General features: G+C 42.9%; 1 protein-coding gene across 1 annotated transcript in view; it reads left to right on the top strand.

The window, feature by feature from the left end:
- Positions 1–20258, top strand: part of IGSF5 (immunoglobulin superfamily member 5) — a 35187-nt gene extending 14929 nt beyond the window's left edge. The window contains 6 exon segments of the mRNA XM_023193403.2: positions 4126–4357; positions 10091–10117; positions 10119–10142; positions 10144–10178; positions 11403–11482; positions 19428–20258. Of these exon segments, the coding sequence (XP_023049171.1) occupies positions 4126–4357; positions 10091–10117; positions 10119–10142; positions 10144–10178; positions 11403–11482; positions 19428–19520 (491 nt within the window). The 3' untranslated portion in view covers positions 19521–20258.
- The last annotated feature ends 695 nt before the right edge of the window (positions 20259–20953 follow it).

Here is a 20953-nt window from a genome sequence, read left to right as displayed (position 1 = left end):
CTGGGCCATATTTTCCTCAGCAGGATTATTCTACATTGGAGACAACACATGGCAGGATGGAAAGATATGAGCCAGGAGCCCTGTGGCTTCCTGTTCTGGGCTCCCTGTGCCATTTACTTAGTTCCTTTGTCCTGAGCATCTTGTCTGCATGAAGACTGGATTATGGATGACATCATTCCAAGAGTCTGTTTTCTGTCCACTGTCAGATTTTTGATTTGTCAGTAATATATGGCTACCATCTATTTTTCAATCTACAGTAAATGCACTCTTTTTTAAAAAAAATTAGCCCCATACTAAGCAAAAATATCCATGCATGTGGGTATACTTATGTATACACATGTAATATATGTGTTATATATGATAAATTTGAAACGGTTATGAAAATAACAAAGGGCTATCTGTGTAGCCCCAGCACTAAATCATGCCTCTTGCTGACTTATACACTACACTTTGGGGTCCACTGGATTAAAGGGAGACTTCAGCTTAAGTCTCACCTAGGCATAAAACTCCTTGGAACATTTGCCTTCCAATGGAGTGTGGTCACAACAAATAGGAAGCGAAAGAGTAAGTGATATGGTTCCTAATACCAGCTCCATTTTGGTCAGAGTTTGGGGCTTTTAACTGAATGCAGGCATCACTTTCTGAACTTTGTGGTTAAATTAAGGGACAAAAGAGTGTTTAAAGTCCCTCTGGCCCTCAGTCTCTCCCTTGACTCAGCCACCACCCCCAACAAAATGTCCCTTCCCTTCTATTAAACATGCACTCCTTGAAAATAAGGCAGGCTCTCTATGCTAGATTAAGGCAGGCCGTCTCCGTGCTAGATTAAGGCAGGCCGTCTCTGTGCTAGTTTAGAGGAAATGTCACATCCAGATTCAGGAAGTTTGGCACACTCATAGTTCTGTCTAGTAGGGGAAGAAAAGTCTACCGATAGGGAGTCTGTGAGTAAGTCCACAAGCATGTTGTCTTATGCCAGTGAGAATTTCAAGCCTGTCTCTTAAATCTTGAGCCAGACCTCATTGGTTAACCCCAGCCAGCTCCCTTATTAAGAAAACTTGTTATATTTGCAAACTTCCGTTAGTAAGAGTCCGTTAAATTGGAACTAGGATGACCACTGCCAACTGGAGCCTGTGCGCTGTAACTTACAGCATTCTCAGAACTTTCACGCACACCCCTGAGCAGCCTGGTGGCACAGGAGTCGTTATTGGCAGGTGAGCCAGAGGCCAAAGGTAATGCAGCAAGAAATGCTGGTCATGAGATTTGACTGGTTCCATCCACAGGAGACCTAAAGTTCTTTCTCAGTCACAAACCTCCCACACGGTGGTCCAACCTCCAACTCAAGACTGTGAAGATTGTTGATGCAACTCTGGACTTCATCATTTTATTATTACATCTGTGGGAGGGGAGTGTGAGAGCATCCTGTCATGTCGTGGGTAGCTTGGGCAGTGTTTACATTTTGGCTGCATACAAGAGATCCCCAAATTGGGGATCACTGGCTGTCTGCCTCAGAATCAGGGGGGTATCATTTGGGATATCCTGACTCTGTGTCCCCCGAGGTGGCCTTTGAATCTGCATGTGCGGTGATATTCCAGGTGATACTTGGGATTCTGCTGTCTGTGGAGCAAGGGGATAAATGTGCTCCTCTGCATGCGAAGGGTCTGCCTTATGTCAGTGCTTCAACTCTGGGACTGGGAAGGTGTGGAATGGGAAGGGTGTATTCTGTTCCTTCCCTCTTCACCATTTTTGGGAGAATGAAGGGGTGGCCTGCCCCTCCACACCTGTGGGTGCTTCTCGTTAGGTGGGACGAGAGACTTGAGAAAAGGAAATAATACACAGAGACAAAGTATAGAGAAAGAAAAGCGGGACCCAGGGGACCAGTGCTGTGTTTTCAGAGGACCCACACTGGCACCGGCCTCTGAGTTCCCTTAGTATTTATTGAGAATTATCTTTATCATTAAAAGGATAAGGGAGTGGCTGGACAATAGGATTATTGTAGGGAGGAAATCGGCAGTAAGACTTATGAACAAATCCTTGTAACATGAATAAGTTTAAAGGAAAATGCTGTGCCTTGAGATGTATATGCGACATCTCCATAAACCTTTTAGCAGTATTGCTCCAGCAAGTCCCACCTTATTCCTAAATGTGTTTTCTCCTTACTCAGTAAACAAGACACACAATGGGTATTACCCGGAGATGTTCCAATCTCAGGGAGGGGCAGGATTTTTAACCGTCAAGCTTCTTTCAGGTACTTGTTTAACAAAGACACATCCTGCACAGCCCAATATCCTTTTAACCTTAAATCACCTTCGCACATGTCTCTTGCAAGGACAAAGTTGGGGGTAGGGTCACAGATTAACAGCATCTCAAATACAGAACTAAATGGAGTCTCTTATGTCTACTTCCTTCTATATAGACATGGTAACAAGCTGATCTCTTTCTTTTCCCCACAGGAGAACCCTTTACAAATCTCTATCTATTCTAGCTCATCTTGGATGGTGGGAGAGGTGGAGATAGACAGCATTAGGAAAGTAGTTTGACTTCCTTACAATCCTACAGTTCTGCTCTGGGCATCTTACTATGGGAAGAAAGGTGATCCCTAGACCTGGTTCAGCTGCAGCTGACTGCCTGGTGCATAGACTTCTCTTCTCCATGTAGAGTCATTTAACTTTGACACAGGAATAGCAAACTACTATTGCAAGGTCAATTTTCCAGGAAAATTATAAGAAGGAACATCTAAGAGCTGTTTTTGAACTCTAGTCTCTGGTTCCAAAGTGGTGGATGGCCGTTGATTTCAAGGCAAACCCCTTGTTCCTTCATGGGAAGTCTACTGTTTCAATATTTTCTAATGACTAGTATCTAATGAAATAGCATGCATTTATATTAAGATACCACCCAAGCATGCAGGGTTGATTGAGAATTGTCTCTTAATCTTTCCCTTCATCTGTGCATCCACCCACCCATCCATTCATCCATCCACCCACCCATCCATTCATCCATCCATCCATCCATTCATCCTATATTAGGGTTCTCTAGAACCTAAATAGCATGCATTTACATTAAGATACTGCCCAAGCACGCAGGGTTGAGTGACAGCCTTTCATTGAATAGCAATTCACAGTTAAACCGATCAACTTAAATGTGTGTGGTTTGCCGTCAGCATGGTGCGCTAGGGAGAAGTGAAGGGCTGGATGAAAACTCTCTTGGAACATCAGTGTAATTCCCATACTGTCTCTTTCTGTGATGATGAAAATGTTCTACATCTGTGGTGACTGAGCATTTGAAATGTGGCTAGTGCAACTGAGGCACTGAATATTTAGTGACTCATACTTTTAATTAACTTAAATTTGAATTTGGATAATCGTGTGAAGCCACGACAGCTCTGCCTAAGACATGGTGGAAAAGAATCAAAATGGCTTTTTCCTCTGTCCTTCTCTCCCTACATCCGTCTTGCTTCCTGATTGCTCTGCCTCACTTTACCCTTTTTTCCTGCCGCCTCCATGACTACTAGGTAAAGTAAGAGGGAAACATACACACTAAGGAAGGTGCCTCCTGAAAAGCTATGGAAAAAGCAATGACTGTGTGAGGAATGAAGTTGAGGAGTCGGGGAGTTGGATGGGGCAAGGGTGAAAGCCATGAACCTAAGTTCCTTTAGAAGTGACCCTCCCTCAAAATACCCTGGTTTCCTCTGGGCTCTGGATTCTCAACGAGTGGGGACTTGGAAGGGAGAACAAAATGTCTTTATTCCAATCTTGTCCATTTTAGTGCTCAAAAAGTATTCCTTGATTAAATAAAGGATGACAAACGTGACCATCACTATGCCAGCCTCAGGGGATTGTCAGCCCAGCCCTGCTTTATCTACCTTTCAGGAACATTAGAGACATTAAACAACCAACACCTGGACTGGGTTACTAAGAAGTTGTTTACTGGCGGAAATAAATATTGTGATGGAAGGTACTGTAGAGTATTGAATAATTAAACACATTGAAAGAAGCTTGGCCTATGACGCCTAGCCATAGCAGGCTGAATGGTTATAATATTACTAGAACACATAATGCAACTTGTAATGGGGCAGAATCTGTGATTCTAGGCAGTGCAAGTATCACTAAAATATATTTTTTTCTCCTTTAGGCACCGGAGGCGGTATTAATATTCCAGGTATATTATCAAGTTGACCAGGCTTAGGTTTTTCATTGCCTACTTGGGGCAAAGTTGGACTTGGATTAGCAGGCACCATGCTTCTGATGCTGACGTGTGCTCTTACAATACGCTGCGGCTGCTGCTGCTGTTGTGGCTGCAAATCCTGCTGCCGTTGTTTCTGCTGCAGAAGAAAAAGAGGTAACTTTTTTGTTCATTTACATTTGTACATACTTCTGAACTTTTGGTACAAGCAGTTCAAGTTAAAGAACTCATCAGCTCTTTCAAAAGACAGATGAACCACAATATCACTTTACCTCTATTAGAATGCTATTATAAAAAAGACAAAAGATAACAGGCATTGGCGAAGCTGTGGTTGCACCCTGTTGGTGGGAATGTAAATTGTTATAGCTTTTATGGAAACACTATGGAGGTTCCTCAAAAAAATTAAAATAGAGCTATCCTATAATCCAGCAATCCCACTCCTGGGTGTATATCAAAAAGAAATGACGTCTTCTTATTGAAGAGATATCTGCATTCCCATGTTCATTACATCACTGTTCACAATAGCCAAGATATGGAATCAACCTGTGTACATCAGTAGATGAATAGACCAAGAAAATGTGGTATATAGACACAATGGAACACTAGTCAGCCTTCAAAAAGAAGGAAGTCCTGTCCTTTGCTACACCGTGGAGAGACCTAAAGGACATTATGCTAAGTGAAATAAGCCAGACGCAGAAAGGCAAGTATTGTATGATCTCCACTATAGGTGGAATCTAAAAAAGCCAAGCTCGTAGAAACAGGAGGTAGAATGGTGGGTGTTACCAGGGAGTGGGAATGGGGGTTGGGGAGACGTTGGTCGAAGGGTACGAGTTTCAGTTAGACAGCAAAAATAAATTCTGTAGATCTACAGTACAGCATGATGACTGTAATTAATTATGATGTATTGTGTACTTGAAAATTGCTAAGAGAATAGATCTTGGATATTCTCACCACAAAATAGCGATGAATATGTGAGATGATGGTTATATGAATTAGCTTGATTTAATCATTTCACAATGTGTACATAGCTCAAAATAGATTCCTTCTAGTCAGTCTATGGATCCACTGACTAAAAACATTAGCAATTTAATGACAGTTTTTTTTTTTGTTTGTGTTTTTCGTTGTTGTTGTTGGGGGTGGGGGCACAACTGTATCAGTTGATACTATTGGTACATATTGATTGAAAATGTATCTTTGAATTAGAGAAATATGGTAATATTAATATAATAGTGTCTAGTCTGTTAAAACAGTAACACCTACTTTTGAGTTAGTGTAACAATTAAATGAGCTAGTACTTTGTACGGAGCCTGCCTGGTGCTGGCACGGGGTAAGAATTGAATGAAGAGCAGTAGTGATTGGTAACACAGAACATCTCTTCTTGGTATATGGAGTCTTTATAGTCTCACTAGTCAAATTCAATATTCACAAAGTAATAAGTAAATACCCCTAGGTATCTGAAATATAGTAAGTACTATATAGTCTATATTTCAGGTACCTAGGAGTTATTTATTTTTCTAATAGTTAACAGTGAATTCTACTTTCCTATGCTTGGAAGTCATTTGATAATTTGGTATGGGAAAACTTAATAATACCCGTTGGGTCACAAGTACTAACGTTAGGTCTGTTAAAATAAGGGAGTCTGTAAAAATTAATGGGACTCGATTTTTAGAATAAGTATCCTGATTTTTCTAATGTGATTTTGTTCTTTTCTGCACGATTTTGTATTCAGTTTCCAAGGTAAGTTTGAAACCACATCTATTTTCTGAAAAAAAAAATTGAACAACAACAATAATAGCAACAATACGTACACACAGCTGTGGGAGTTTCGGATTTATATTATCCAAAATTAAGTACTGAAAGTAGACAATGCTGAAAAACACATATGCCAATCACAAACTCATAGGGCAACATCAACTGTGAAGTGAAATAGGTGGGTTACCACTGCCTACCTTTGACTTGCTCTGGTTCACTTAGGGAAATGGAGATTTTCTTAGTGTATGGCATTTGTAACTCTTTCCACAAGAGGACGCTGTGCACCGTGACTGTCATCCTGCCTGCTTTGGGTGCAGGCCAGGGCCACCAGCAGAGGTCCTGCTGGAATTTCTGGGGTAGTGGAGAGCAGTGAGCCAAGAGGATGCCTGCAAGACACGTGAAACTGTCCAGGCAGACAAATTAGGCAGTGTTCGGTGCTCATTCAGCCACGGGGAGTGGACAGGACTGAAAAAATTCCTTTCCTTCCCAGGCTGCTCAGAAGTAGCTACAAGCACTTTTAAGGTAACTATGTCAAGGACTTACAATAAGTAGCCAGTAACCCTTTTAAATGTCTGCAATATTAACATAGCCATATGTGCACCAAGGGAAGGGTTTTTTAGACAGCTGTTGTTTCTTGTGGGTAATATAAAGAACACATGTGGTTATCAGTATTTTATTAGAATATTTACATTTTTAAGTGCTGAGATTCTAAAACACCCTTTAGCTACATTCTGTGCATGAATGTGCACCATCACCATGTGGCAAAGGCTCTCCCTTCTCCCTCTGACCCCTGGCGATCGCGAAGTTTGGAGAGAGGACATCACCAAGCAGCAATCTGAAAATATGTCTCCTTTGAGGCCTGACTTAGGGCAAGGGAAGAGGAAGAAAAATGGACCCTGATAATTATTCTGGCATTTCTCTTGATTGCTACTACTAGCAGAACGGAAGCCTGGACTCTTGGTTCACCGTTGCTGACTGTGCCAACATCTTCCATTTCTGTTCTCTGGGGTCTTAGGTGATTTGAAAGCACAGCAAAGTGATCAATAGCTAGTCAGGATAATGGGTAGAGGATAACAACAACTGTAGAATAATGACACTGGGCGCATGAGAAAAGCTAGTATATCTTGAGTGCCTGATGTACATGCCAGGTACTCACTGCTGCATGGTTTGTAGAGTTTTTTGTCTGAATGTGAACTGGGCAGACCTGACTCAGGGCTTGGGCCCTTCTCTATGCAGCCCTTAAAGTTAGGCGAGACTGCATTAAGCTCCAGAAGGACAATGGGGGTTGCCCACTGGATAATCCAATCCCACTTGCTTTCCCCTTTCACAATGTCCATGGTGCTCGCTCCAGCTGCTCAAGGATTTCTTTTGCATTAAAATAATTAAAATAATATATATATATATATATAGTTGTATGTTTATTATAGAAAAAAATCAATGCATGTTTATTTTAGAAAAAAGTAAATATAAAGATAGGCACAAGAAATAGTTTTAAAAAAATCACCCACACTTCTATAGTACCAAAGAAATTATTGTTAACTATGTATGTACCTACATACATAGTTCATGTGTATACCCACAGATACACACACAAAGCATTTTGTGAAATTTGGATCATAGTAACCATTATTCCATAGCTTGCTCTTTTCACTTGGCACGTTCTGAAGATTATTTATATTAACAAATACTTGCACACAGCATTTTTGTATTATTTGTTTGATAGTTTTAGATAGATACTTACAAGTACAGAAGAAGTATAAGATAGTTTTAGATAGATACAGATAGTACAGAAAAGTGCACAAGCTGCAGGTGTGTAGCTTGATCAGATTTCACAAAAAGCACAAACGCCTGGGCTTGATGGCTGAAAGTCACAGCTAGAACATCCTCAGCATCCCCAAAGTCCCTTAGACCCCTGTGAAATTGCTGCCTACCCCTCCTCCCCAAAGGTGACATTCTTCTGATGTCTTTCCCACCTCCCCAGAGATGAGGGGCATGTACCAATGGTGTCATTTTGTGTATACCCATTTATGTCTGCCTTCTTGAGCCTCTCACTGTGAGGCTGATCCATACCATGGCACGTGGGTGTCAGTGGTTCATTATTATGTAAATATTACGTTCTGGGCACATACGCAATGTATTTTTACTTTTTGCTTTAAATGGGTGTTTGAATAGTTTTCAGGTTGGGACCATTGCAAACACTCATGCTCCAGCCAGGCACGGTGGCTCACTCCTGTAGTCCCAGTGCTTTGGAAGGTCAAGGCGGTGGAGCCCGTGAGCCCAGGAGTTGGAGACCAGCCTGGACAACATGGAAAAACCCCATCTCCCTAAAATGTGCAAAATTAGCCGGGTGTATTGGTGCTTTCCTGTAGTCCCAGATACTCAGGAGGCTGACTTGGGAGGATCCTTTGAGCCCAGGAGGCAGAGGTTACAGTGAGCCGAGATCACGCCACTGCACTCCAACCTGGGTGACAGAGTGAGACCTTGTCACCAAGAAACAACAAGAACAACAAAAACAACAACTATTCTGAGTATTATGATAGGAGTCTTTTGGTGAACATAAGTACTCATTTCTGTTTGGTTCTGACCAAACAGAATACAGCTGATCCTCTATATCTGCAGGTTCCACATCCTCTGATTCAGCTAACTATGGATCAAAAATATTTGAAAAAAAATAGTAACAGTAAAAAATAATACAAAATAAAGAAACAGTACAGTATAATAACTATTTGCATAGCATTTACATTGTATTAGGTATTATAAAGAATCGGGAGATGACTCAAAGTATATGGGAGGATGTGTGTAGGTTATATGCATATGCAGATCCTACACCATTTTATATCAGAGGCTTGAGCATTTGCAAATTTTGGTATCTGCAGGGGTCCTGGAATCAATCCCTAACAAATACCAAGGGAGACTGTATCTAGTCCTAAAAGCTGGGCCAGAAGGTAGCATATCTTCAGCTTTAGATGGTGCCACATGTTTCCAAAGAAGGTGTACAGGCTTACACTCCAGCTAGCAGTGTGTGAGAGCTCTCATATGTAATAATTTTGACAGGTGCCATGGAATTCCATTTTAGGGAACTCTCATCATTTATTTAAAAGTCCCCTCTGATTGGGTACTTGGTTGTCTGCGGTTTGCTTTTATAAATAGCTCACAAGTCAACATTCTTTCAAGTACATATTTGTACATATTCTTGATTGTTTCCCTAGTATACCTCCTTAGAGGTCAAGTATGACTATTTTAAATTCTTTGGCTATCCATTGCCAGACTTCCTTCCAGCCTCTAAACCCTAGGAGGCTGCACCGACTTTTGCTTTGTTTCAGCAGTTAGCACATCTTTTTCCATAAAGGGCTGCATAGTAAATATTTTTAGTTTTGCCAGCCATATGGTCTCTGTCATAAGGACTCAACTCTGCTGTTATAACGTGACTATGGCTACATGTTTAGGTAGTCGTAGACAATATGTGAGCTGATAGGTGTAACCGTGTTCCAGTAACACATTATTTACAAAAACAAGGGGTGGGTCAGATATGGTCTGTGGGTCATAGTTTGCTGACTCTTGCTTTATTTGATGAATGGTTTCTGAGAGTTGAGTAGCAACTGGGGAGTGGAGTCCATGGACCATGATAAACTTTCATCTCCCCCCATAATGGGAATGTGTGAATAGACAGACGTCTACACCTGCCACACAGCGACAGAGCTATAGGTTGCCTGTGTTAAGTTCCACATGTAAGCATACTCTTGAGAGGAACCATGTGAACTACGTAGGTATCCATTGCCAATTAACATTTGGCAATGTTAATGTCAACAATTAACATGAGGCCGGGCGTGGTGGCTCAAGCCTGTAATTCCAGCACTTTGGGAGGCCGAGACGGGCGGATCACGAGGTCAGGAGATCGAGACCATCCTGCTAACCCGGTGAAACCCCGTCTGTACTAAAAAATACAAAAAACTAGCCGGGCGAGGTGACGGGCGCCTGTAGTCCCAGCTACTTGGGAGGCTGAAGCAGGAGAATGGTGTAAACCCAGGAGGCGGAGCTTGCAGTGAGCTGAGATCCGGCCATTGCACTCCAGCCTGGGCGACAGAGGGAGACTCTGTCTGAAAAAAACAAAACAAAAGAAAACAAAAACAATTAAGATGAACATAAAATGGTCTAATTGTAGGAAATCTGAAAAAGAGAAGACAAACAAAAACTAAGACAGAAAGTGGAAATGAAGACTGGCTACAATTCAGATGAACCAAAGACCACAGGTGAGTAGACAAGAGGGGGTGGTAGAAAGACCTGGAAAAGAGAAAGCTGGAAGAAGGGCTGGCTTGCTAGATACCAGCTGCACAGGAGGACAACTTGACAATGGTTGTTACTATTTTTTGGATAAATTTTAGAAGAAATTCTAGAACTTGGAATATTCTAGGAGTTGGTTAATAGTAAAAATCCAACTATTTGTCTAATGCTTAAAACAAAGTGGGGAAGAACCCTGAAACCTTTAAAAAAATTTTGGATTTTCCCCCATGTTTTCTTTTTTGTTTAAAGCCCTCTACATTAAAACATGTGGGGAGGTATTTTAATACATCGGGGGTAACTTCCTCCCAATTTCGAGTAGAGTGAAGTAAGAGATCTGTTCCCCTTGAATGTAACAGGGTGTTGGGAATGCTGGAAAACTAGACCCACTCTTGGAGAATCTTGCTGTAGTGTCTCATTTTCTTGCCATGAGACAATACGGAGTGATAATGGGATGAGGCCATCGCTAAGACAATGTCACCAGGAAGCAACAGCAGTCAAGTTTTGAAGGCCGAACACATCCCTCCTCTCCAGGATGAATGGGACACCTGCCCTCACAGGCTGCTGGGAACACCAAATTCCATGGGAAGGTTTTCAGCCAATCAATTCTTACTGAAGGGCCTAAACACCTTCGTTTTCCACAAAAATTGGAGCTCTATTTTCAGCAGCCCCGTGTTTTTGATTTTACCATGGCTGCCTCCCATGTGTATTCTAGATTGCATCTTTCAGATTTAAAAAAATTCCAGAGAGCATGGACTGTTTCCTTTGATAATCTGACCACAGCTTCTTGCAGGTTCCTGTGAGTGAATATTTATTCATGAGTATTTTGAGCAATTAATTATCTTGACAAAAATCATGGCCCAAATCAAACATCTCTGTCTCTTCTATCTCCATTTGTCTGGCATTTATCTTCCTTGATCAGCTATTGAAGCTTTAGATCATTTTGTCTCTGGGTGAAACTAATGTGTCGAGAAAGAAATTGATTTTGAGTTAGTTTTCCATATTTTTATTTCTTTAAAGAAATAACGTTCTAAAGGGGTGGGATCTCAAGGGAATTTAAAACAAGTGTTTATGGTTAAGGATTATGCCAGGGGTACTACATAAAAGCAAATGTGTTTCTTTATAAATCAGAATTGTTAGAGCACACAGCTTGGTTTTTGTCACTTAATGACTCTAAAATTGTTCTTTTATTGCAGAAACCGCTTCTCTCCCTCCAAAATCCTGTGAATCTAGTGATCCTGAACAAAGAAGCAGTAGCTGTGGCCCTCCTTGACAGGTGGTTTAGACCGTTTTCCCCCTTTTTGGACTTTTTTGGCTGTTCAAAAATTCTTACCTTGTGATGGGTGATTCTAAAACGGTGCACGTTGTGTATTCATGATGGCAGCGCGTTGCCTTTCCTCCCCTCCACATCAGTTGGTCAGCGTGGAGAGATGGGGCTGAGACATGGACTGTTTCTTGCCCTCAGTAGCAGTGGCTCCAAGATCAGGGCTAGTTCTGGGTAACAGCTCTGGGTTCACATTTTGGGAGGATGTGACTTGCTTTGGGATATATCCGCCTGAGTTGGCATAAGAGTGAGCAGCATATATAATGTGCCATTTGTTCTCGTCGAGCCATGTTCTCCCAGGATTCAAGTCCCTTCTGCTCTGCTGGTTACCCGGCTCCCACGTGGTGCTCATCTGTACTTAGACCCTTGGGGTCTTTGGGCTCATGGAGGGATGTGCTGGGTTTGAGGATCAGGACACAGAAAATGTGGTTTGCTCTGCATGCACGATCTATGCTGATAAGCTTGAGGGTTGAAAAAATCCTATCACGGTTAGAATTTTAGGGGAGAGAGGAGGAGTCCTTGATGGTTAAGGAATATGGCCAGAATGGCTAAGAGGCTGGAGTTGCCATTAACCTAGATAAGGAATGTTATGGGTGGAGCAGTTTAGGGGGAAAGATCAGACATCTAATTTGGAGTGTGTAGATTCTCAGATCTCTGTTAGATGTCCACATGGAGATGCTGGAAGTGGAGTTAAATTCACCAGTCTGTAGTTCCAGGGAGAGGTACTAGCTATACATACTGGTTGGTTGGTTGGCAATGTTTTGATGGGAGCTGCCTTTTCACAGGATAGTTCACTTAAAGTAAACAGTCACCTGGCAGCACTGAGAACATAGTATGTTAATTTGCTGATGTAGAGTCAGCACTGGTTATCATACATGAATGAATTAGAGTTCTTTTTTTTTTTTTTTTTTTGAAGGGAGTCTTGCTCTGTCGCCCAGGCTGGAGTGCAGTGGCACAATCTTGGCTCACTGCAAGCTCTGCCTTCCGGGTTCATGCCATTCTCCTGCCTCAGCCTCCTGAGAGTAGCTGGGACTGCAGGCACCTACCACCACACTGGGCTAGGTTTTTGTATTTTTAATAGAGATGGGGTTTCACCATGTTAGCCAGGATGGTCTCTATCTCCTGAACTCATGATCTGTCCGCCTTGGTCTCTCAAAGTGCTGGGATTACAGGCATGAGCCACCGCGCCCGGCCTAGAGTTCATTTTACATCCCGAATCATAAATTAGGTAGAATATATATAACCAACACCCCTTTCTGACCTGTACAAATGCAACTTTGAACAAGAAGTATTTCAATGCAATTCTGTGATTTTGTCCCCAATAAGTATAGATGCTATTTTCTTTTAGCTTTTGGAAAAGGTAAACTTGCAGACTGGGTTTCGGATAGCACACTGGGCCAGATGGGTTGGGTTTGTTCTGCTAGGAGCTGCTTTACCTGAGGGGGATGGTGCTCAGCAGGTGCCTTTGCGGCCCCTGATCATTCTTTCTTGGCACAGGTATTTACCCGAGTTTCCAGGGAGTTCTGGGAAATAATATTCCTCCCTGCAATTGGGATTCAACTCAATAACCTATATCTTGCAAGTGATGTGTGTTTTTCAGGCCTGGAGGGAAAAAAGGAGGGCTGATTGATGCTCAGTCGTGTACTAGGAAACCTAAGTGATACTATTAATATTAGTGTCAACGCAGGTAGCCAGACAACGAGACATATGAGGGGCCTGGGGCGTAAAGGAAGCTGTGCCTGAGTAACAAATCGTTAGCTCCTGGTACAAGTTCCAGTGACTTTCCTCAGGCTGGGTGTCGGGAAAATGGAGAGGTAATGTTTTTTTTCTATCAGGGCCGCTCTCTTTGGCCCTGATGGAAATCTTTTGATGCATTTAATTTGCATATATCTTTTGATGCATTTATTTTGGAGCTGGCGGGGAAGGTGATGCAAGCGGGTTTCCTTTAGAAGGACCAGTCTCTGAGTGAGAGGTAGCGGTGGAAGGAAGTAATTGTTGGGCTGTGAGGTGGCTGGCTGAGGGCTCTCTCCCACCCCAGCTCCAAGCACGGACAGCCAAGAGCACATTTAAGCCAACCATGATTTCCACAGCCCTTCTGTGGTTATCTTTGTCTGAGAAGTGTGTTTCTATCAGACAAGCCAAAGTGTTCAGGTCTGGTGCTGTGGGGAGGGTATAAGCTGAGAGGAGATTCAGAACAGGGTCATGCCATGTAATTCTCTTTGAAATACATCTAGTATGAATGAGGAGGAAGGGGAATGTGAGGTGCATTTGGATACCCGAGTGGAGAATGACGTTGTGGAGCTTGGAGTGATGCTTCTTGATGCTTGTAGTGTTCTTTTGAACATACACAGGGAGAGAAACTTAAGAGGTTTCTGCTACTGAAACATGTACCCAGCTAAATAATCAATTGGTGGAAAAAGAACAGTGACCCTCGAGGTGCTGAGCCCTGGGGACTGGTAACATATCCTCGTGTTTCTTATTTCCTGAAGGGTTTGTCGTCTTCTAGGGGAGCCGGGCACCTCATCAGAGAGTGCCAAGGCCCTTAAGAAACAAATCAGGACTCTAGGAAGTTGAATTATCTTTGGCTGGGCTAGAAACTAGTGAGGGTTATTAAATAACTGGATCTTTCTACTCATTGTGGGGGAACTTTAGGACAAAGTCGTAAAGAAGAGGTCTATCTTTGATTATGACCAGAGAAGGACTTTGCAGTCATGGGCCCAGGCACGGCCTCCACGTTGCCCATTTGGAGAGCCTGGATACAGGATGTACCATGGGCCATGTTTCCTGGGAGTCACTTAGAGGAGGAATGAGCAAAATGGGCCACAGGGGAAAGGCTGGGCCTGGGGACACAGCCGTTCCCTTCCATTTCCTTGGTCCAGAGAAGACATAGACCTTGTTGTGGTCAAGTGGCCACTGGAAAGCTGCCAGAACGGCGAAGCCACAGCTTGTAGAAGCAGTCAAGGTGATGACGTTGGCACAGAGGTTCCTTTTAAGAACTTCCCCAGGCCCTGCAGCCCTGCCAGGCCTCTGTCGCCAGGTTCTTGCTGTGCGGGCTGATGAGAATCTCCGAATTCTGAATTCCTTGTTCCAAGGTGTGAAAACAGTGCAACTGTGCCTTCTTTTCTCAAAACTTTCTCCATTCTGCAATAAGTCTTAGTTCCTCATAGGGCGCAGGAGAGGCAGCTGAGAGCTATTCAGAGCGCCATCTCAGTTTTCCTTTCATCCTCGTCTCGGCATGCCTCAGTATGACTCCAATTTGTCAGAGGCTCCCGCGCTGCTGCCGCATGTTTCCCGCACACAGGCCTCCCAGGCCCAGAGCTGGGGCCCAGCAGGGCTCCTGCCCGAGAAGCCGGCTTGTTAGAGTTCAGGGTTGTTGACTACAGATTGCACTATTTTGCAGACACCCCGCATGAAGCTCAGGTCCTGAAAAGCCTGTAGATGAGACTGAAAGATCTCAAGCTGTGAGCCAGCCTGACGCAAATGCTTTTCCGATCACGGCTGCTGAAGAGCTAGTTGGGTCAGATAAACGGCCTATCCATGGAGACGCGGCAGGCACAATAGCAACTAAAGCTCCTGCTTTGTCTTAATAGATCGCAGAGCAGGATAGTCGGTTTTGTGAACAGGACGGCAACTGCTGATCACATACACTTGCGCTCTGCTCATGCTGCATTCTCCTCTGCTGAAACTGGTGATCTGTTAACACTCAGCAATTTCTGGAGGACTTAACTAATGGATGACTGTTGACTACACACAGGCTAGTCCAGCATTTCTAGCTGCTCAATAAACAGTTACTCGTTAAAGTGGAGAATACCTTCCATGCTGAGCGTTATGCTGTCACAAGCAAGGTACTATAAGGTGCATGCATGTGCAGATAGACAAAGTGCCTTTGCTTTTTTTTTTTTCTGGGATGGAGTGTTGCTCTGTCACCCAAGCTAGAGAGCAGTGGTGTGATCTCGGCTCACCGTAACCTCTGCCTCCCAGGTTTAAGCGATTCTCCTGCCCCAGCCTCCCCAGTAGCTGGGATTACAGGTGCCTGCCACTATGCCCAGCTAATTGTGTTTTTAGTACAGATGGGGTTTCACCATGTTGTCTAGGCTGGGTTCGAACTCCTGACCTCAGGTGACCTGCCCACCTCAGCCTCCCAAAGTGCTGGGATTATAAGCGTGAGACAGCGTGCTCGGCCTTTTAAAAAGTTTTTTGAGACATGGTCTTGCTTTCTTGCCCAGGCTGGATTGCAGTGGCACGATCATAGCTCATTGTAACCTTGTACTCCTGGGCTCAAGGGATCCTCCTGCCTCAGCCTCCTGAAGAGTTAGAACTAAAGGCACTTGCTACCATGCCTAGCTAATTGTAAACTTTTTTTTTTTTTTGGTAGGAATGAGGGGTCTCACTATTTGCCCAGGCTGTTCTTAAACTCTTGGCCTGAAACGATCCTCCCACATGGGCCTCCCAGGGCATTGGGATTATAAGCATGAGCCACTGCACCTGACCCCTACTTCCTTTGCTGTTAATCCCAATCGGTTATGACAAAAATATGATTAGATCACTATAGATGAATATACAACCTAAAAATAGCATCATGTTTTGGATCATTTAGAAAAGTTAAATAATTTCATATCAAACTGCTCCTTTGTGATTGGGGGCACTTTGGTTTTCGCCAGGGGTCCATTGCTTCAATACGCCCCCAGGATGGGGAAATTTGATGTGCCAGGGTTGGCCCACAGGTCGCTGATGAGGCCCTTGGGAAGTCCAGATTCATGGTCTTCACCTCGAGACAGCAGGACTCAGAGGGCTGAGGAGGTGTTTAAGCAGCTCTGTTTTTTAGGTCAACTCAGTGTGGCTAGACTTAAGGGTTATTGGTTACCTTACAGCAAGAGGTGAATCAGGAGTTTTGGAAAGGGAAGAGTGGCAGGTCCCTAAGCACCAGTCTGCCTCCTCCCTAACTTCACCCTGCCCGACGGGTTCTCAGCAATTTCGCTTTGCTCAGCATCCTGAGGCCTTCATAATGGCCTGTGCTTACCCACCTGGAATCGGTGCTACTGGGGTTAGTGGTGCCTGTGCTCTTGCCCTCTCTGCCGGGAGTTAGCTGTATTTCCGCAAGCAGAGAAGTGTCTGGACACTGAGTCCAGAGTCTAGGAAGGCACCCAGCTCAGGGTGGTCTATGGCGTTAGGAGGAGCAGCAGATTTCCAGGTTACTTGTACAGCCACCTTCAATGTGTCAACCCTCCAGCTCTCTTCGCTGAGTTGTACACATCTGTGTCTACACCTCAAGGCTGCTGTGGGTGTCTGCATGCGGCATCTTTGTCATGAATCACCCAGCTCAATTTTAACAACATCCAACAGTTACTAAAACAGGAAACTAGAACTTTAATATTTTAGAAAAGGACAGAATTTGCTGCTGCCCCAGCCTCCCATAACTCCTGCCCCTTTGGCATCCTTTCAGTTAAGGGCCAGCATGCCAAGAGCACACACTGCCATGGAGACGAGCAAGACAAGAGGCAGTGGTGAAACCGTGTTTTCAAACCCTTAGTTATCCCCTGATGCTTTCAGTGCCTGGAATCCTTAGAAAACTTCAGAAAAGTGGGGAAAGTGGGGGCATGCCTCAGGAGCAGTGTCATGGGAGACAGGCTGGGGTTGGAGTTTTGACCCACCAAAGACCAGGCACTGTGGCCAGGAACTACAGGCACAATGGCTGACATAGGCCAGGTCCTCAGGAGGACGCTGGGTTGTAGACAATGGGAAGAGGCACCAGTTCCTAGAACTCTTGGCCCCCAGGCTGCCTGGAACTCCCTCTTTTGCTCATCTCCATCTCTAAGCACCCCCTCCTGCCAATTTCTTCCCTGAACATGAGACTTCCTGCTCAAGAAATGGGGCAGTCCTTGTTCTTGACACCACCTGGCAGAAATGGTGGATGTATTTCCTGAATTCTCTATTCCCGTTTTCCCAAAGAATGCTTGCTGATCACGGAGGTGCACCCAGTGCCTATAAATACCTCTGCCTTGGTACCCTGCTGGCGTAGCAGCAGCTCCCAGTACAGCTCTGTGCCAGGAACACACTGGGTACTTGTTAAAATGCGCACTCTTGGGCCTCCGCCAGACTTTCTGGATCAGACTGTCTGGGAGATAGGGCCAAAGAATGAGTATTTTTATGACATTCTCCAGGTGATCTGCTTTGAGGTGATCTGCTTTGAGGGGATCTGCTTTTTGTCCCAGGGTGAAAACTCCACAGACGTGTATAGCATTGTGTCTAAGGGAATGTGTTCTCTGATATCTAGAAGTCTTCCTGCAACTGTGCATTGAGAATTACTTGCACCCCGTGTCCCTGCTCCACTGACCTTGCTGCAAAGCACAGAGAAGAGTTAGAGATGCTTATGGTGGTGCCATGATCAATGCCAAATGAAAGGCCTTGACACCAAATACTCCACTGTCCATGTGGCACCCTACCAGGGACACTCTTATTTAAACCTTCCATATTTTAGATGGGTCCTAAATGACATTACATTAAACATAAATGAAAAAATAGAATCCTAGACTCTAGAGACTCAAATCGTGGATTAAATTGTAAGAAGGGTCAGGAGGAAAAAAGAGATCGATTTTCAAAACTGGCATATACAATATGACACTTTTCTTCTCTGATTATTTCTCTGATGACTGAATCTACAGTTAGAATATGTAGTACTGACACGGTTTTCTAGACAAGAGTTTCCCTATTGGTTAAATAGAATGAATTTGGGTGTAACTGTAGCTCAAACACATTAGGGTAAAAGTAATAAGTAAAATTAGAAATTCTTACTAAAATTTATGATCAGTTACTGGGAAAGGCGTGCTTTTTTATTTTTATATGAAGCCAGGGGATTTGCAAATGTTTTGTATTTTAGTGAATATTTAAAACAAAGAATCCTCCTTTTCCTCTCTTTGTCCTGTGCCTTAACTCACTGTCAGTGTATTTTTCTGGTTGTTTTAGGAAATTCTCTGTCTCTGTCATTTTCGGAAGGTGGGCATATGAACGACTTGAGACCTGGATCAAGTCTTCCCCACAAATCACCCCCTCATTGAAACAAACAGAAATACATACTTGATAAACTTAGAAAACAGCGATGTTTGCACAACCCAGCAGTGAAAACAAAAGCAAACAACGCAGGAATATGCTAGCATATTCGCAGCAGAAGGCACACATCTTAAAGCATTGCTGACATAGTTCCATCTGCTGTCCAGTTTTCTCTGTGTTACCGGGAGTCAACAAATTAAAAGCATTAACCAGAGTAATTCTAACCTCAAGACTTGCTAGCATTCCATCGCAATGTGAATAATTTATCATGCCCAGTTACATTATTTAATATGTTAAATGCAGCTTCTGTGTCCTGGAACCTGAGCTGCCATTCTCAGGACTGGCAGGAAAAAGGTGTTGCACACATTTTAATAGGGTGATGTTATGAGACAGGCATTGGCTACTCTGGAGGATTAAATGGTTGGTTTGGGATTACATTTCTGAATGAGAACAGGGAAGACTATGTTTCTCCCTGATAGGGAAAGGAGACAGATGGGTGATCTAACTGGAGGCAGTTCTTCAATTTTGTCCCTCTCCTCTAGAAACAATGCATGCTCTTTAAGAAGTTTGGAAATATTTTATATTTTCATAAAAAATCTAGTCAGTAAAGCAAGAACTTCACAAATCCTGATTCTTGGAATTGGATTGCTCTTTAGGACCTGAACTTGGAAAACTTCTATACTGTGTGTTACCGGAAATAATGCAAGAAAGGAAGAGCTTATTTTAACATTTTTGTTCCTCTCTGTACCTTAATTTTATCTTAACAGATGAGTGAAGCTTCCTTTTCAAGTATGCATTTTACAATGATCTCAACCCACTAAACTGACTTTTTTTCCTCCTCTGTTGCCAGGAGGCTGATCAGTGTCCACCTAGGCCAGCAAGTCATCCACAGGCTTCTTTTAATCTGGCCAGTCCTGAGGTCAGGAATACAATTGTAGTATAGTAAAGACTTCCCCAAGCTCCACTGAGCACTTGGCTGACAATTTACAACACAGTGATGACATCCTTCCTTTCCATCCTGAGACTGGCCTGCAGCTTTGCCAACATTACCTGAAGAGGAGATGTCAGAGTCATCAGAACTGATACTTGACAATGAGAGAAGGAATTGATTTTTCCAGATTTCAAAGTAGAATGTGACTTTTAAGAGGTTTCAAGGTTTTTGTGAATTCCATGAAGTTACTAAGTAAAAGCTGCAAATTCATTATATTTTTCTTAACATTCAACACTCCTACTTGTGAATCCAACAAATGGTAGATGAAAGTCTGTATTCTACCATGACTTTCAAAAGATTTTATTATCTTAAAGCATATGAAGATGATATTTATGCATATTTAATATGTAGGGGTATTATTACATATTATCAATGAAAAACAAGTATAAAAATTAGGAGCAACCAAAAATCTACAATTGACTTCAAAACCGAGCTCAGTTAAAGTAAGATTCAGTTCTAACGTGGATGTGCATGTTCCTAAATATCTTATGATTGAATATTTACATGAAGACATTCATTTTTATCTGCCCCCTTATCAAACCTATTTGCATCTCCTCAAATGAAATAGATGTGGCTTATGCTTTGCAGAGGATGGACCTCACCTACTCTGCACACCATGAAAAAACTGGAAATGGGCATTGTAGTATTTAATTTATAAAAACACCAAAAAATGTGTATTGCCTTTCTTAACTCTTCACTATTCAGGTGGTAGTTTAAAGAATCAGTGTTCAGGAATCAAGCCTTTTCTGAGAAGGAAAACAAGAGCCTTCAGCAAAAATCCATCCCATCTTCACAATTTTCTTTGCTGACTGTATATTCCCCTCATTGAAAGTTAACATGAATGTTGTTATGAAGAATAAGTTGCTGCCTTTGCCGAATATTTTTCTTTTTCCGTGTAGATACAGTCAGTGAATTTCACTGCTCGTTCTACCCCTTCATATTTAACCTAGAGGCAAGACTGTGATTTGACCGTGCTCTGAACTGGTTGGTGCAGATTTCTATGCTGGTTATAATTAGCAACTGCTTTGAGGCCCTCAAGCTCAACCATGCTATTGCTAAAGTAGAATTTGACTTTTAAAATGTGTCAGGATTTTAGTGAATTCCTTACAGATACTTAGTAATAGATGCAAATTTGTCATGGTGTTTCTCATCACTCACTCCTGCTTGCTAATCCAACAAATGGTAGAGAAGTCTTACACTACCATGATTTATAAAATACTTTTGTAATCTTAAATCACATTCAGCCCTACCCTGGACTGTCCTACGAACTAACAACTAACTGAAGGGATGTATTAGTCTGTTCTCACACTGCTAACAAAAACACACCCCAGACTGAATAATTTTATAAAGAAAAAGAGGTTTAATGGACTCACAGTTACACATAA

This window comes from Piliocolobus tephrosceles, chromosome 19, assembly GCF_002776525.5.
Source record: "Piliocolobus tephrosceles isolate RC106 chromosome 19, ASM277652v3, whole genome shotgun sequence".
Taxonomy (NCBI): domain Eukaryota; kingdom Metazoa; phylum Chordata; class Mammalia; order Primates; family Cercopithecidae; genus Piliocolobus; species Piliocolobus tephrosceles.
This window is presented reverse-complemented; position numbering and strand designations above follow the sequence as displayed.